This window comes from Leucoraja erinacea, chromosome 10, assembly GCF_028641065.1.
Source record: "Leucoraja erinacea ecotype New England chromosome 10, Leri_hhj_1, whole genome shotgun sequence".
NCBI lineage: Eukaryota > Metazoa > Chordata > Chondrichthyes > Rajiformes > Rajidae > Leucoraja > Leucoraja erinaceus.
The window spans coordinates 57,047,614-57,064,787 of record NC_073386.1 but is presented as its reverse complement, the minus strand read 5'-3'; the positions used below and the strand labels follow the sequence as shown (position 1 = coordinate 57,064,787).

Genomic DNA, 17,174 nt, shown 5'->3' with positions numbered 1-17,174 from the left:
CAACGCTCCCGTCGGAGCGGCCTGGCTCGGGGCTGGAACGCGCTCCCGTGAGGGGCTGTTATGCTCCCGCGAGGGCGGCCTGGTGCGGGGCTGAGACTCTCCTGTGAGGGTCTGTGGTGCTCCCGTCGGAGTGGCCCAGCCCGAGGGAGGTACAACGCTCCCGTCGGAGCGGCCTGGCTCGGGGCTGGAACGCGCTCCCGTGAGGGGCTGTTATGCTCCCGCGAGGGCGGCCTGGTGCGGGGCTGAGACTCTCCTGTGAGGGTCTGTGGTGCTCCCGTCGGAGTGGCCCAGCCCGAGGGAGGTACAACGCTCCCGTCGGAGCGGCCCAGCTCGAGGGAGGAATGGCACTCACGTGAGGGCGATCCGGCTAGGGGCTGGAGCGGTGCTCCGGTGGCTGGGACAGCATTCTGGCGGCGGTGGCCTGAATCCGGGGTTCAGCCGCGGGCCAGCAGCTGCGTCCGTTGGACTGGAGGGCGGCAGCTTCGACCACCCCGGGCCGCAGTGTTTGAGCCGGCCCGTTTGTGGGGTTCGGTGAGCCGCGGGACTGTTTGCACCATCGTCCAGTGGGGTATTGCCTCAGCGCAGAGGGAGAAGAGGAGGGAAGAGACTGCAGCCCTAAGATTTTTGCCTCCACCACAGTGAGGAGATGCTTGGAGGACTCACTGTGGTGGATGTTAATTTGTGTTTATTGTTTATTATTGTATTATTGTATGTATGACTGCATGCACAAAATTTCGTTCAGACCGTAAGACCTATTCTATTCTATTCTAATATTAACAATGGCAAAAACGTGTCGACCCTGAGGACAAGTCAAATGAACGGCCAGAGAGAAACCGCTGACCTGCTTTATGGTCAGATCTCATCTCAATAATCAGCATCATGGCAGATACTAGAAAGATTATACGAGAACTTACCGTTTGAAATTTGATCTTTATTTTTTGAGAAGTTGCAGTGAGGGATTATGTGAAGAAACCCGCCAGTCCGCATGTGCATCAATCTTCAATGTAGCTGTAAAAACCCACAGAATAGTTGCTGACCTAAGCTATAGAAAGATTGAAGGCTAGAACTACCGAATTATCTTTATGAGAATAGGGTTGGAAGTGGAAGGTACGTAATCCCTCACTGCAACTTCTCATAAAATAAAGATCAAACTTCAAATGGTAAGTTCTCGTTTAGTCTTTCTATTTTATTTCAAAGTCACGTGAGTGACTACGTGAAGATTTCAAAGCTCTGTGATTTCATGCAGTGACATAATCTGCGTGTGAAACACTTAACCAGATAAACCATTAATTGTAGGAAAAGATGAGTTATTAATATCATGATGCTAGCTTGCATACATGGCCATTGCTCTAAACTGACATGTAGTCCCAATAGACTGTTGAGTTGGACAATAACTTATGCAATAATGTGCATAATTCTATCTGCAAATATCCAGACACATTACACCAAATTTTATAATTTATTAACCTGCACTATGTAAACCTCATGCTGTATGATGAAAAGGAAATCCATTGTATTGGCTGCCAATGAGCCATCAGCAATATCTTGAGACTATTGAAACAAAAGAACTATCTTCCAGTTCATAGGCACTAGCAACTGAGTGCACTTGTATACCTTATGACATCCCTGATCTCTGCTCTGGTGGGTATGCTGTCAACCTCAAATGCACGCAATCCTGCTCATTTGCTTATGAGATTATTTCTATAACATGCTACCCTAATGTCAGTATGACGTTGAGACTAAACCAGAAATTGAGTAAGGCTGTGTTCTTTATGCTAAGATCAGTGGCTGAAAGCATAATCATCTTAAGATACTGGTCCCATTAGGAAAATGTTGAGGAATATTTGCATTACAATTTACTGATGTACATCGTACATTACAATGAGTGTAGGCTATTAGAGTGGTCAAATAAAAGACACCCTGTATAACGTTAGAGAATAGTGGGTGAAGAACTAATCATTATGTCCCACATATGGTATTACAGAAATGATAAAGCAGCACAAGCAATGTCAATTGTGCTGTCCCATAAAGTTTCCCTAGGCTCAAACTGGAAGCCACACAAACCTATGTTATTTCCGCATATAATTGACCCACATATTTTGTTCACAAGCTTCTCATACAATCGTGCAGAGCTAGCTGCCCGAGAAGACAGGCTGTCCCAGCCGTCACTCGTGACTGAGTAAAATAGTTGCTTCAGTCGCCTACCATGGCATGATTGAATAGGCAAATTGGTACTGTTCAATTTTGTGTTGCCACATTTGTAATATCGCAAAAGATATCTACCGACAACCCATAAGTTTTATCATTTGCGATTTTGCATAATACCTAAAACTGTATGACATAATGCCCTTTAATCTGAGAAGGGCAACATAGGCTTTCACCACTAGCTTTGTTATTAGCCAGCAGAATGTGTGCCTTATGTGTATAGACAGAGTATGCAACTACAAGATCGATTCTCTGAGTCAGTTAAATTGCAGACACCCAATCATCCATCTTAAACTGGGTAAGTAAACCCACAATTTGATTAGCCTAATGCTAACCCGATTCGGCGTGCACCATATTTCTGTAATCTTAAGAAATATACCCCTCTAGTCCTTGGCCAGACCACTCATCCTCGGATGAGTTGTCACTGATTGCACTCGGAACCGTTGTTCTTCTATTGATCCTACGGACGAAAATGTTTAGGCTTTCCTACCCGCGGAAGATGCATTATCTAGTTATTCATACACATCGCTGATAATATATAATCAGCAGCTAATGACTAGAGCTGAAACCACAGTTTCGCTTAGATGTGAGAATACTAGTTCCCTGTCAACTCTTGACTAAGAGTCACCATGAATATGTAGCGTTTTCCTTAGTGGAGATTAGGATAATGCAAGGGTGAATCAAGAATTATCTTGCAGTCCTTTGACTGAGACCACATGTCTAAGTCTCCAGAGTGCATAACACAATCTCTTCAACCCACCACTCAATCAGGAATACTGGTATTGAGAGCCTATGGATTATTATGAATACATTGTTGATTCACAACATGAACCTGCAGGTCAGATAAAGTTATAATATATGCCAGACAAACTTTCTGCTGGTTACTACCTGTCCCAGAATGGATGGCAATGATGATTCCAATGAACCAGTAACTCTGCTAAATGAGGAGAAATAAACCATATGTTGAGACAAACTTAAACTACTTTATTCTATTGACCAGTCCGATAACCTCTCATAGATGATGAAGCAGTGCTTCTCTGGTCACTATGACTCATATGGCTAGCCAGTTTCATGATGGTCTACCCCGATCCAGGGTAACCAAACTGTTCCTACTTGGAACTTACAGAGGTTACTGTGTAAGGCACCTTGCCAATGTCTCTACATCAACCTGATCTTATCCCAGAAACAGTGAAAACGACTAGACAGCCCATGCTAGCAGTAAACGCAACCTGGGCCGACAGACTGCTCCATTTCGGAGTTTACGGAGGTTAATAACGAGACCTAACTTACCCCAGGTCAATTTCCTTTGTTGGAGCTTCAGAGAAGTTCCATTTGCAGACCCTGTCCATCATGCTTGTCATTTCTGTTAGATAGGTGATGCCGCTGGCCAGCTTCTCTTGAAATGTCTTGTCCGTCCCCGAGGGAATAGCAATTTTAGAGGCAAGAGCACACAGCTTTTCCTCATGCGATTGCCGTACATCATGCATTAAAGCATGGAATCCCGGCATATAATCATGTTCGGGCTCATGTTTGGAGTCAGTCCGTACTGATCTCTGACTCTCTTACAGTGGGAGAAATATTGCACCCTGAACCAGGCGTTGCCATATCCGTATGCCCCAGACTGTCTGTGCATGCTTCCATAATACCGAGCATATTTTGTGACACCATCTCCGATAGTCTTTCGGGTGGGAGGAAAAATACGAATACCGAAACCAGGGCAGCTACAGGCATATGACTTGAACTGCCTGTAATACAGAGCATAATATATATGGCTCCATCTCCATCACTTCATACATCCGAGTGTGAGGACTTATGCAACCCTGAACCAGGAGCTGCCTCAGGCATGAGTGCATATACTTTGGCACCATCTCCATCACTACGTTCAACCGAGTGGGAGGAAAATTGCAACCGTGAGCCAGGAGCTTCTTCAGGCATATGTGCATATACTTTGGCACCATCTCCACCACTCCTATCATCTGAGTGGGAGGAAAATTTGCAACCCTGAACCAGGAGCTGCTGCCTGACATGCCTTGGTAAGACGGAACATTCCTTGTGTTATAATTTTATTCATCAGATGTTCTAATTGGGACAAAGCCCAATTACATCTGCTATAGATGTCCCAAGACTTGGCTATCACTTCGCCCCGACTTGGGGTTGTCAGGCTGCTTCCTTTAGCAGCCGAACCGAGACTAGCTGCAGATCAGTGCTCTGTTGGTGTCATGACTTATCAAACAGACTGCACCAGCTAGTGACTCCGAGTCCTTGCCCCCCTCCGGAGTCAACGGATTGTTACAGGGAATGATTGGAGCGCCTCTGGCCTCCATACGCCAGACAGAGTGGGAGAAATACATCAACCCTGCCAGGTGTTGTTATAGGTAATGACGTATATATGATTAAAAAAAAGCTATCCCTATAAAATCAGAAATTCGACTACTCTATTGATATGCATATAGTTGGAGTCTTTTGTCAAAGAATCTTCCACAGTCCCCTGTAATGAGCGGAAATTATCATGACACCACCTTGTGCGGTTCCGTATAAACTTCAAGATTCTCCTCCATGTCTACAAAGCCCTCAATGGGCTTGCCCCCACATAAAAAATCTTCTCACCCACCACTCCACCTCCAGGCCCCTCAGATCGTCCGACTTGGGGTTGCTGAATATCCCACGGTCTAGGTATAAGCTCAGGGGCGACCGCGCCTTTGCGGTTGCAGCCCCTAGACTGTGGAACAGCATTCCCCTTTCCCATCAGAACTGCCCCCTCCATCGACTCTTTTAAGTCAAGACTAAAGACTGATCTATACTCCCAAGCCTTAACTGGCATCCTCTGAGTGAGGACTACATATATATATGTATGTAGTTTGTTTTGTTGTGCTATTCTTATAACAAATGTAAAGCACTTTGGCCAACGAGAATTGTTTTTTAAATGTGCTATATAAATAAATGTGACGACTTGGTGTAGCTTCCACAGGTGACTGATAGGCACAGCTCAAACAAGGCTTCACAAGCCAGGAGCTCTGGACTGCAATGGCAAGTCCGATTTCACTATACCATAGATGTAAGTGATAATAAATATCCTCTGTAATTATCTCTTTTAAAACTTTATTGGCATGATAAGCTATTGCCAAAAATTAAACATGACTTTAGAATGCTATTGGCTATGATAGTCATAAACGTGACCCAGTGGCAACTGTTAGTAATGCCACCTCTATTATAGCTGCCTAAAATAAAGTATACACTATATGCTGCTGTAGCATAACTGTAGCAGTAACTGTTGCTGGCGATCTCCTGCAGTAAAAAAGACCTGGCTGCCAGCAGCCGCAATTTATGAATTTTAGCTACTTACGGAGCCCCACGTCTCCACCTCTGATTGCCTGCTCCCGTATGGAGCTCTGATACCAGCAGCTGTAACACTTAACGTAGCCGGCGGTCTCCCATTTGGGCCGTCTGCTACCGTGATAACGGCAACAGCCGCTATCCCAGCACTTTATGGAGCCTACGCTGGCCTTCCATTTGTGCCGCGGTTCCCAATTTTAGCCTCTACCCACTGTTGCTCCTATGGAGCTTCCATGGTGGCCGAAACCACCGACCGCCTCCATAGCTACACCGGGCACACTTTAGAGCGGCACGGTGAAAATTTACTTACCTTGCAGAGCAGTACAAACTGCTCCGCTCGCACCAGTACGCTAGACGAATTGACGCACATGCGGACTGGCGGGCTTCTTCACGTAGTCACTCACGTGACTTTGAAATTAAATTTAAACAATATTTGAGTCATCTGCTTTATTTCTGCACCAGTGCAGGGAGCTCTGCTATATTCTACACTGTCCTTCTGTTCTCATGTTCTAACCTCACACAATTTCTCCAGTTTCACCGTTATATCATTCATCTCACCTGGAGGAGCACTGCAAGTTGGTGGTTGTGACCACTTCCCATCGGAGCATATTACCACTTCTGATCCTTCCATATAATATCCAGCATGACATTCATAGCTTACTTTGTAGCTCGTCTCAGTGTTGATAAATCCATGTTCTACCAATGGATAGTGATCCATGCATACACTTTGCATATCTGGAAAACAGGAAAACATTTTGAAGTTCTTCTAAATAATATATTAACCTACATTTGCATTTTCAGAGTTTTCTTGAAATAAATAATCACGTTAGGTTTCACTTGACATGGTACTGGAAACATTATGACTTAAAGTCATGTTATCCACCAACTTAGTTGAAGTCTGAAGAAGGGTCCCGACTCGAAACAAAGCCTATCCTTTTTCTCCAGCGATGCTGCCTGACCTGCTGAGTTACTCCAGCATTTTGTGTCTACCTTTAGTATAAACCAGCATGTGCAGCTCTTTGTTTCTAAGCTTTGTTTATTTGCTTTACACTTTGCATGCTTCTGCAGCCAGAACAGATCAGCAATCATTGCCGATTCCCCATCGCTCTTAAGTTGTCTGTGAGGCAAGTTCCTGAAATACTTTCCTTCCACACGACTGAGTGTGTGGGGTAGGAATGGAGAAAGAGGAAGCTCCTGGCCCCTCAAATCTACACTAGATTATGATCATGGCTGATCTGACCAGCCTTCAGTCTCGCTTCTGTGTCAGTTTCATGCATTTCACAATCTTTCAATAATCTATCCACCTCCTCTTGAAATCCCTTCAATGATGAAGCCTCCACAGCAATCCAGGTCAGTAAGTTCCAATGTTCACTATTCTCTGCAATAAGCATGGCCTTGTACATGGTGGTGGGGGCTTTGAAAATGCTGCCAGGGGTGGTGGTGGAGGCAGAAACAATAGTGACATTTTGAACACTTTTGGATGGGCACATGGATATTCAGGGAATGTAAGGAGATGGGTTGTGTACTAGGAGGTAAATGATGGTCCTGGAATCATGTTTGGCACAGACATTGGCACACAAACATTACCTTTGAACATTGAGTGGTGCTGGGTAAATATGCTAATGAAAAATTAATTGTGAAATGCACATGCAACTGTTTTTCAGTTGTAATCTGGCCAAGGACACCGGATTGTATCTGGAGAATAAAGCACTGCTTACCGATGCACTTTGGTGGGTCTGGCCATCCAATGGAACCACATCGCAAGGAACTTTCTCCGAAAAGATAATATCCTTCAAGGCAAGAGTAAGCCACCACTTCATCCTGATGATATCTTGCTTTTTTAGGACGAAAATCCCCATTTTCTATTGTTGGCGGTTTAACACATCCGAGTTCTGTAAAGTAATTGTTCAGATCAGACCTTGAGATCATTAAAATATTTACATGTTGAAAACCGCTATAACATAAGAACTCAGCAAATGACAATGCTTTCCTCTTTGCACCCCTGTTCACATAGAGTAATAGAGAGTCATAAAGACATAAAGTATGAAGACAGGCCCTTTGGCCCAACTTGCCCACGGCAACCAACATGTCCCATCTACACTCATCCCACCCGCCTGCTTTTGGCCCACAACCTGCTAAACCTGTCCTATCCATGTACTTGTTCAAATGTCTCTTAAATGTTTCTGATAGTACCTGCCTCAACTACCTCCTCCAGAAGGTCGTTCCATATACCCACCAACCTTTGTGTAAAAAATATACCCGTCAGATAATAAATCTTTACATCCTCAATTTAAACCCAAGTCCTCCTGTTCTCAATTCCCCTATGCTGGACAAAAGACTATTTATTCCCCTCATGATATTATGCACCTCTACAAGATCACCCCTTATCCTCCTGCACTCCAAGGAATAAAGTCCTAGTGTGGTCAACCTCTCCCAATAGCTCAGGCCATCGAGTCCTGGCAACATCCTCGTAAATCTTTACACTCTTTCCAGCTTGACAAAATGTTCCTATAACATGGCGACCAAAACTGAACACAGTACTTTAAATGTGGCCTCACATAACGTGGACTTACATAACTGTGACATGACCTCACAACTTCTAAACTTAATAGATAGACACAAAATACTGGAGTAACTCAACGGGACACTCTGGAGAGAACGAATAAGTGATGATTCAGGTCGACACCCGCTTCTTCAGACTGAGAGTCAAGGGGGAGGGAAACTTGTGAAATGGAAGTGTTTCAAGAAGAACGTAAGGTGAGAAAATGACAGATCAAAACAGACAATGTCAAAGAAATGTAGAATGGTTCATTGTTGACCATTGGGGAAGATGACCCTTGCTTTCCCTCTCTCACTGATCCTCCCCCATCCTAGTTGTCCAACTCGTTTCACTATCCTTCTGATTAATTTTACCATTTGTCTGCCACATTACGGTTGCAGCCCCTAGACTGTGGAACAGCATTCCCCTTTCCCATCAGAACTGCCCCCTCCATCGACTCTTTTAAGTCAAGACTAAAGGCTTATCTATACTCCCAAGCCTTTCCTGACGTCCTCTGAGTGAGGGCTACATGTATATATATATATGTGAAATGCATGAAACTGACACAGAAGCGAGACTAAAGGCTGGTCAGATCAGCCATGATCATAATCTAGTGTAGATTTGAGGGGCCAGGAGCTTCCTCTTTCTCCATTCCTACCCCACACACTCAGTCGTGTGGAAGGAAAGTATTTCAGGAACTTGCCTCACAGACAATTTAAGAGCAATGGGGAATCGGCAATGATTGCTGATCTGTTCTGGCTGCAGAAGCACGCAAAGTGTAAAGCAAATAAACAAAGCTTAGAAACAAAGAGCTGCACATGCTGGTTTATACTAAAGGTAGACACAACATGCTGGAGTAACTCAGCAGGTCAGGCAGCATCTCTGGAGAAAAAGGATAGGCTTTGTTTCATAGAAACATAGAAACATAGAAATTAGGTGCAGGAGTAGGCCATTCGGCCCTTCGAGCCTGCACTGCCATTCAATATGATCATGGCTGATCATCCAACTCAGCATCCCGTACCTGCCTTCTCTCCATACCCCCTGATCCCCTTAGCCACAAGGGCCACATCTAACTCCCTCTTAAATATAGCCAATGAACTGGCCTCAACTACCCTCTGTGGCAGAGAGTTCCAGAGATTCACCACTCTCTGTGTGAAAAAGGTTCTTCTCATCTCGGTTTTAAAGGATTTCCCCCTTATCCTTAAGCTGTGACGCCTTGTCCTGGACTTCCCTAACATCGGGAACAATCTTCCTGCATCTAGCCTGTCCAACCCCTTAAGAATTTTGTAAGTTTCTATAAGAACCCCTCTCAATCTCCTAAATTCTAGAGAGTATAAACCAAGTCTATCCAGTCTTTCTTCATAAGACAGTCCTGACATCCTAGGAATCAGTCTGGTGAATCGTATCTGCACTCCCTCTATGGCAATAATGTCCTTCCTCAGATTTGGAGACCAAAACTGTACGCAATACTCCAGGTGTGGTCTCACCAAGACCCTGTACAACTGCAGTAGAACCTCCCTGCTCCTATACTCAAATCCTTTTGCAATGAAAGCTAACATACCATTCACTTTCTTTACTGCCTGCTGCACCTGCATGCCTACCTTCAATGACTGGTGTACCATGACACCCAGGTATCGCTGCATCTCCCCCTTTCCCAATCGGCCACCATTTAGATAATAAGAGTCGGGACCCTTCTTCAGACTTCAACTAAGTTGGTGGATAACATGACTTTAAGTCATAATGTTTCCAGTACCATGTCATGTGAAACCTAACGTGATTATTTATTTCAAGAAAACTCTAAAAATGCAAATGTAGATTAATATATTATGGAGAAGAACTTCAAAATTTTTCCTGTTTTCCAGATAAGCAAAGTGTATGCATGGATCACTATCCATTGGTAGAACATGGATTTATCAACACTGAGACGAGCTACAAAGTAAGCTATGAATGTCATGCTGGATATAATATGGAAGGATCAGAAGTGGTAATATGCCGATTGGGAAAGGGGGAGATGCAGCGAGACCTGGGTGTCATGGTACACCAGTCATTGAAGGTAGGCATGCATGTGCAGCAGGCAGTAAAGAAAGCGAATGGTATGTTAGCTTTCATTGCAAAAGGATTTGAGTATAGGAGCAGGGAGGTTCTACTGCAGTTGTACAGGGTCTTGGTGAGACAACACCTGGAGTATTGCGCACAGTTTTGTTCTCCAAATCTGAGGAAGGACATTATTGCCATAGAGGGAGTGCAGAGACGATTCACCAGACTGATTCCTGGGACGTCAGGACTGTCTTATGAAGAAAGACTGGATAGACTTGGTTTATACTCTATAGAATTTAGGAGATTGAGAGGGGTTCTTATAGAAACTTACAAAATTCTTAAGGGGTTGGACAGGCTAGATGCAGGAAGATTGTTCCCGATGTTAGGGAAGTCCAGGACAAGGGGTCACAGCTTAAGGATAAGGGGGAAATCCTTTAAAACCGAGATGAGAAGAACTTTTTTCACACAGAGAGAGTGGTGAATGAATCTCTGGAACTCTCTGCCCCAGAAGGTAGTTGAGGCCAGTTCATTGGCTATATTTAAGAGGGAGTTAGATGTGGCCCTTGTGGCTAAGGGGATCAGGGGGTATGGAGAGAAGGCAGGTACGGGATACTGAGTTGGATGATCAGCCATGATCATATTGAATGGCGGTGCAGGCTCGAAGGGCCGAATGGCCTACTCCTGCACCTAATTTCTATGTTTCTATGAAACAAAGCCTATCCTGTTTCTCCAGAGATGCTGCCTGACCTGCTGAGTTACTCCAACATTTTGTGTCTACCTTTAGTATAAACCAGCATGTGCAGCTCTTTGTTTCTAAGCTTTGTTTATTTGCTTTACACTTTGCATGCTTCTGCAGCCAGAACAGATCAGCAATCATTGCCGATTCCCCATTGCTCTTAAGTTGTCTGTGAGGCAAGTTCCTGAAATACTTTCCTTCCACACGACTGAGTGTGTGGGGTAGGAATGGAGAAAGAGGAAGCTCCTGGCCCCTCAAATCTACACTAGATTATGATCATGGCTGATCTGACCAGCCTTCAGTCTCGCTTCGGTGTCAGTTTCATGCATTTCACAATCTTTCAATAATCTATCCACCTCCTCTTGAAATCCCTTCATTGATGAAGCCTCCACAGCAATCCAGGTCAGTAAGTTCCAATGTTCACTATTCTCTGCAATAAGCATGGCCTTATACATGGTGGTGGGGGCTTGGAAAACGCTGCCAGGGGTGGTGGTGGAGGCAGAAACAATAGTGACATTTTAAACACTTTTGGATGGGCACATGGATATTCAGGGAATGTAAGGAGATGGGTTGTGTACTAGGAGGTAAATGATGGTCCTGGAATCATGTTTGGCACAGACATTGGCACACAAACATTACCTTTGAACATTGAGTGGTGCTAGGTAAATATGCTAATGAAAAATTAATTGTGAAATGCACATGCAACTGTTTTTCAGTTGTAATCTGGCCAAGGACACTGGATTATACCTGGAGAATAAAGCCCTGCTTACCGATGCACTTTGGTGGGTCTGGCCATCCAATGGGACCACATCGCAAGGAACTTTCTCCGAAAAGATAATATCCTTCAAGGCAAGAGTAAGCCACCACTTCATCCTGATGATATCTTGCCTTTTTAGGACGAAAATCCCCATTTTCTATTGTTGGCGGTTTAACACATCCGAGTTCTGTAAAGTAATTGTTCAGATCAGACCTTGAGATCATTAAAGTATTTACATGTAGAAAACCGCTATAACATAAGGACTCAGCAAATGACAATGCTTTCCTCTTTGCACCCCTGTTCACATAGAGTAATAGAGAGTCATAAAGACATAAAGTATGAAGACAGACCCTTTGGCCCAACTTGCCCACGGCAACCAACATGTCCCATCTACATTCATCCCACCCGCCTGCTTTTGGCCCACAACCTGCTAAACCTGTCCTATCCATGTACTTGTTCAAATGTCTCTTAAATGTTATGATAGTACCTGCCTCAACTACCTCCTCTGGAAAGTTGTTCCATATACCCACCAACCTTTGTGTAAAAAATATACCCGTCAGGTAATAAATCTTTTCATCCTCAATTTAAACCAAAGTCCTCCTGTTCTCAATTCCCCTATGCTGGACAAAAGACTATTTATTCCCCTCATGATATAATGCACCACTACAAGATCACCCCTTATCCTCCTGCACTCCAAGGAATAAAGTCCTAGTGTGGTCAACCTCTCCCAATAGCTCAGGCCATCGAGTCCTGGCAACATCCTCGTAAATCTTTACACTCTTTGAAGTTTGACAAAATGTCCCTATAACATGGTGACCAAAGCTGAACACAGTACTTTAAATGTGGCCTCACATAACGTGGACTTACATAACTGTGACATGACCTCACAACTTCTAAACTTAATAGATAGACACAAAATACTGGAGTAACTCAACGGGACACTCTGGAGAGAACGAATAAGTGATGATTCAGGTCGACACCCGCTTCTTCAGACTGAGAGTCAAGGGGGAGGGAAACTTGTGAAATGGAAGGGTTTCAAGAAGAACGTAAGGTGAGAAAATGACAGATCAAAACAGACAATGTTCAAAGAAATGCAGAATGGTTCATTGTTGACCATGGGGAAGATGACCCTTGCTTTCCCTCTCTCATTCATCCTCCCCCATCCTAGTTGTCCAACTCGTTTCACTATCCTTCTGATTAATTTTACCATTTGTCTGCCACATTGTTACCTTCCCCGTGGAGATGCCTCCTGTCCCGCTGACTTACTCAAGCACTTTGTGTCTATCTTCAGTGCATTTGCAGTTCCTTCCTACATATATCTATACTCAATACTCTGACTGATGAAGCCAATGAGCTCAAAGCCTTCTTGACCACCCTAACATATTTGTTACTCCACTTTCTATTCCGATCATGAGCTACCGCCAACTGTGTGTTCTCAATAAATATATCCATAGCTGCTGATTGATGCTTAACAAACTGAAATGAAGGCTGAAAGATTGGAAAATATCCACAATAATTTAGCAGGTGACTGAGCAGGTTAGGCAGCATCGTATAGACATTGATTGGTGTTGTGTCGGGGAAGGACCATTCTTCAGACAGATTGGTGGGGTGGAGAAAGCTGAGATAAAAAGAGGTGGTGGCAGGCAAAGCTTGGCAAGTGGTTAAAAAAAGACAAATTGCTGGAGTAACTGAGTTAGGAACCATGTGTGGAGAACATGGACAGGCAATGTTTTAGACCTTTCCTAAGATTGATGGTAGAGGGGGAGAGGGGGTGGGGAGAAAGACACACCTTCTGTCTTTTCATCTTTCATTTGGTTTAGAGATGTAATTTAGAGCGGAAACATGCCCTTCGGCCGACCGAGTCCGTGACGACCAGTGATCACCCGTACACTGGCACTACCCAACATGTACACTGGGGAAAATGTACAATATTTACCAAAGACAATAATCCTACGAACTTGCGCATCTTTGGAGGAAACTGGAGGATCTGGGGAAAACCCACGCGGTCACGGGGAGAACGTACACACTCCATACAGATAGCACCCATAGGCAGGATTGATCCTGGGTCTCTGGCGCTGTAAGGCAGCAACTCTACCACTGTGCCACCATTCCACCCATCTCTGGCCTTTGGTCAGCCTTCTTCCTATCAAAAACTTTACTCACCTCTATCCATCTATTACTTGCCATGTTTTGTCCTGCCCTCACCTGCCTTCCACAATCACGCACTGATATTTACTGCTGACAGCATAGCCGCGTATATGTTTACGCATTTTTTAATTACGTGCCACTTTTTAAGCGCATAACCCTTTATGCACTTGCATTGTGAATAAAAACCTGTGCACAATAACTTGGAATGACTTGGAAAGAGGCATTATTATTGGAGTATCTGTATGCTATTGCAACTATTTGTTGCAAGCTGGAAAGAATGCAGAGGATGTTGCCAGGACTCAAGGGACTGAGCTACAGAAGAGGTTGGGCACCCTAAGACTGTATTCCTTTGAATGCAGCTGAAAGGTAATCCTAAAGAGGTGTATAAAATTATGAGGTGGATAGACAGGGCAAATGCACAGAGTCTTTTACCCAGAGTAGGGGGATCAACAACCAGAGGACATAGGTGGAAGGTGAGGAGGGAAAAATTTAATAGTAATCTGAGGGGCAACTATTTCATTCAGAAGATGGTGCGTATATGGAACTAGCTGCCAGTGGAGGTAGTTGAGACAGGTACAATAAACACCATTTCAGAAATATTAGGATAGATACATGGATAGGAAAGGTTTAGAGGAATAGGGGTCAAACAAAGTCTGAAGAAGGGACTCGTCCCAAAACGTCACCCATTCCTTCTCTCCAGAAATGCTGGCTGTCCCGCTAAGTTACTCCAGCATTTTGTGTCTATCTTTAAACAAAGGCAAACTGGGTGAGCATAGACGGGGCATCTTGGTCAGCCCATAGGCAATGTTCACTCTAATTTTTAGTAGTTTGTGTGCGCAGAAATCTTGCATTGTACAATTCTTTATGCTGTTATTAATGTATGTTCGCACCGAATTCTTGTGCAAATATAAACCTGAAATGGTTTCACAATATTCTCTCTCTCATGGCTAATAAAACTGCATGGCCATATTTTAGTATACAAATATCATATTTGTAGAAATATGAATCCAATTGTTGAAGTTATGTATCCAGTTAAGATTTTATCCTATCCTATATGACATCCAGACTCTTGAATGCTTTTGTTTTTCATATGAAAGTTCTTCATTTTAACACTGTAACAAGTCCTCCACTCCCCCTCTCCCCTCCCCCTCTCCCCTCTCCCCTCCCCCTCCCTTTTCCCATTCCCTCCTCCCGTCCCACCTCCCTCACCAAGGTCAAGTCCCATTCATTTATCGCTGGGTTTCTGCCAGTGGCGCGATCTTTGAAGACGACGGCCCTGTTCCTCCCCTGGATGAAGCACGGGGACAGATCGGCCCACGAAAGGATCCAACTGATGATTTCCCTGTTGCCAGAGCGGGCTGCGATAATCGTGGAGATTTTATTTTCCGCATTTCAAAATCTGCAGAAATCCTTTTGTGCGCACATAAATGTTCTTTGTGAGCTGGTTGCAAAACGTGTGTGCGTGCGCAAATGCATGCAGCTTAGAGGTAACAGGGCCGGTTTCCATTCTATGACCATTACTTTTTAACAGTTACTATAATTAAATGTTGCTAATTTTGATAATTGTCACATTTCTTTGATTTTCTTTTGATTCAAATAATATTGCAAAGAAATTACCAATACAGGCTGGGAAAGATCGTTCGATTTGCCATTCTCCACCCGTGCACTTAATTGTTGCATCTCCTTGCAATTTATACCCATGAGAACAGCGAACCCGAAATATTTCTTCATTTTGGAATCGATGTTTTCTGGAGGGTACAGCGTTGTCGATTTCTGGACGTTGACATGGATCACCTGAAAAAGTGATTGATTCAACAATCAGTAGGCAAGTTCACCAACATTAATAAAAAGATGCAAAGTGTTAGAGTAACTCAGGGGGTCAGGCAGCACCTCTGGGAAACATGGATAGGTGATGTGTCGGCTTGTGACCCTTCCTCAGAATGATTGTGGTTGATTGGGGGGGGGGGGGGGGGGGCGTGAATGCTGGAGGATAGGAGGGGACACAGCAAATTCTAGGGTGATTGTTGGATACAGGTGAGAGGAATTTTTGATAAACAGATGGTTGAAAAATGGCCAGAGATGAAATGATAAAAGGTAATGGTGGGAAGAGATGAGGATAGAAAGAGGTATGAATTGTGAAGCTAGAAGAAGGAATATGTGTCGAAGGGGAGGGGTAGAAATGAGTGTGAGTCCAGGTGGGGCTCAGAGAAGGACATAAAGTGCTGGAGTAACTCAGCAGGTCAGGCAGCATCTCTGGAGAAAATGGATAGGTAGCATTTTGGGTTGAGATCCTTCTTCAGACTGATTGAAGGTGGGGAGAAGAAAGTTGGAAAATGAGGTAGAATAAAGCATGGCAGGGAATAGACAACATAGGCGAGGGTATTTTTGATAAGCAGATAATCAAGAGTCAAGTCAAGTGAGTTTATTGTCATGTGTCCCAGATAGGTCAACTAAATTCTTACTTGCTGCAGCACAACCGAATATTGTAAGCAAAAATTCAGAATAGTTCAGTTCAATATACACATATATAAGCAGATAAAGTGAAATAGGCTGTTACAGTTCAGAGTCTGTTTGTTGGCGAGTTTCATAGCCTGATGGCTGAGGGGAAGAGGCTGTTCCTGAATCTGGATGTAACAGATCCCAGGCTCCTGTACCTTAGCGGGAACAAAGGTCAGAGATATGAACATAAAGTATAAGACAGGTTTGAATAGTTATGAATTGTGAAGCCAGAGGGTGGAATAGGTGGTGCACAGGGCAGGGGAGGGGGTGGGGGAGAGGGGAGAGATGAAGGACTTGGGGGTCAGTTAGAGGGCACCTAATATTTGCGAATTTAATCTTCATACCGTTGGGGTGTAAGCTACCCAAGCGGACTATGAGGTGCTGTTCCTCCAGTTTGTGTGTGGCCTCTCTCTGGCAGTGGAGGAGGCCCAGGACTGATAGGTCAGTTTGGCCCGGAAAGGGGAGTTAAAATGGTTTGTAACCGGGAGATCCAGTCGACCTTGGTGGACCGTGTGCAAGTGTTTGGTAATATACACATCATATACAAACTTATGCTTGGTTTAGCTGATGTCCACGTCATGGTTAAAACGTTATTCAAACCCCACTGAGCATTTGCTGGATAATGCAAGGTGCAATACACCCACAAGGCGTTGCCCTGTGATAGGACTGTAAATGCTGGTAAATGCCCAGGAAAATGCTGAGGCAACTTTGACAGCTGGCCCAGCTGCATCTCTCGCCAAATGGGCTCACTGTACATCCAGTCCAAGTGTTGTCACTGTTTCTAACACACTAAGAACCTTTTCCAAATTACCAAAACATCACAATCTTATAAAAGGAGAGCGATTACAATTAAACCTCAAAAGGGGAACATAGTATAAAATTATAGTGAGATTAAACGAGTACTTACCAGTACGAAGTTC

At 44.2% G+C, this 17,174-nt stretch overlaps 1 protein-coding gene across 2 annotated transcripts in view; it reads right to left on the bottom strand.

Moving 5' to 3' along the window:
• The window catches only part of LOC129701269 (complement factor H-like), a 46,278-nt gene that overhangs the window by 12,157 nt on the left and 16,947 nt on the right, over positions 1 to 17,174 (bottom strand). For both annotated transcript variants that reach the window (XM_055642416.1, XM_055642417.1), the window contains 4 exons: positions 15,373 to 15,549; positions 11,621 to 11,794; positions 7,257 to 7,430; positions 6,097 to 6,273 (listed from right to left, as the gene is read on the bottom strand). In XM_055642416.1, coding sequence (XP_055498391.1) covers positions 6,097 to 6,273; positions 7,257 to 7,430; positions 11,621 to 11,794; positions 15,373 to 15,549 — 702 coding nt within the window. The remainder of the gene's footprint in view (positions 1 to 6,096; positions 6,274 to 7,256; positions 7,431 to 11,620; positions 11,795 to 15,372; positions 15,550 to 17,174) is intronic.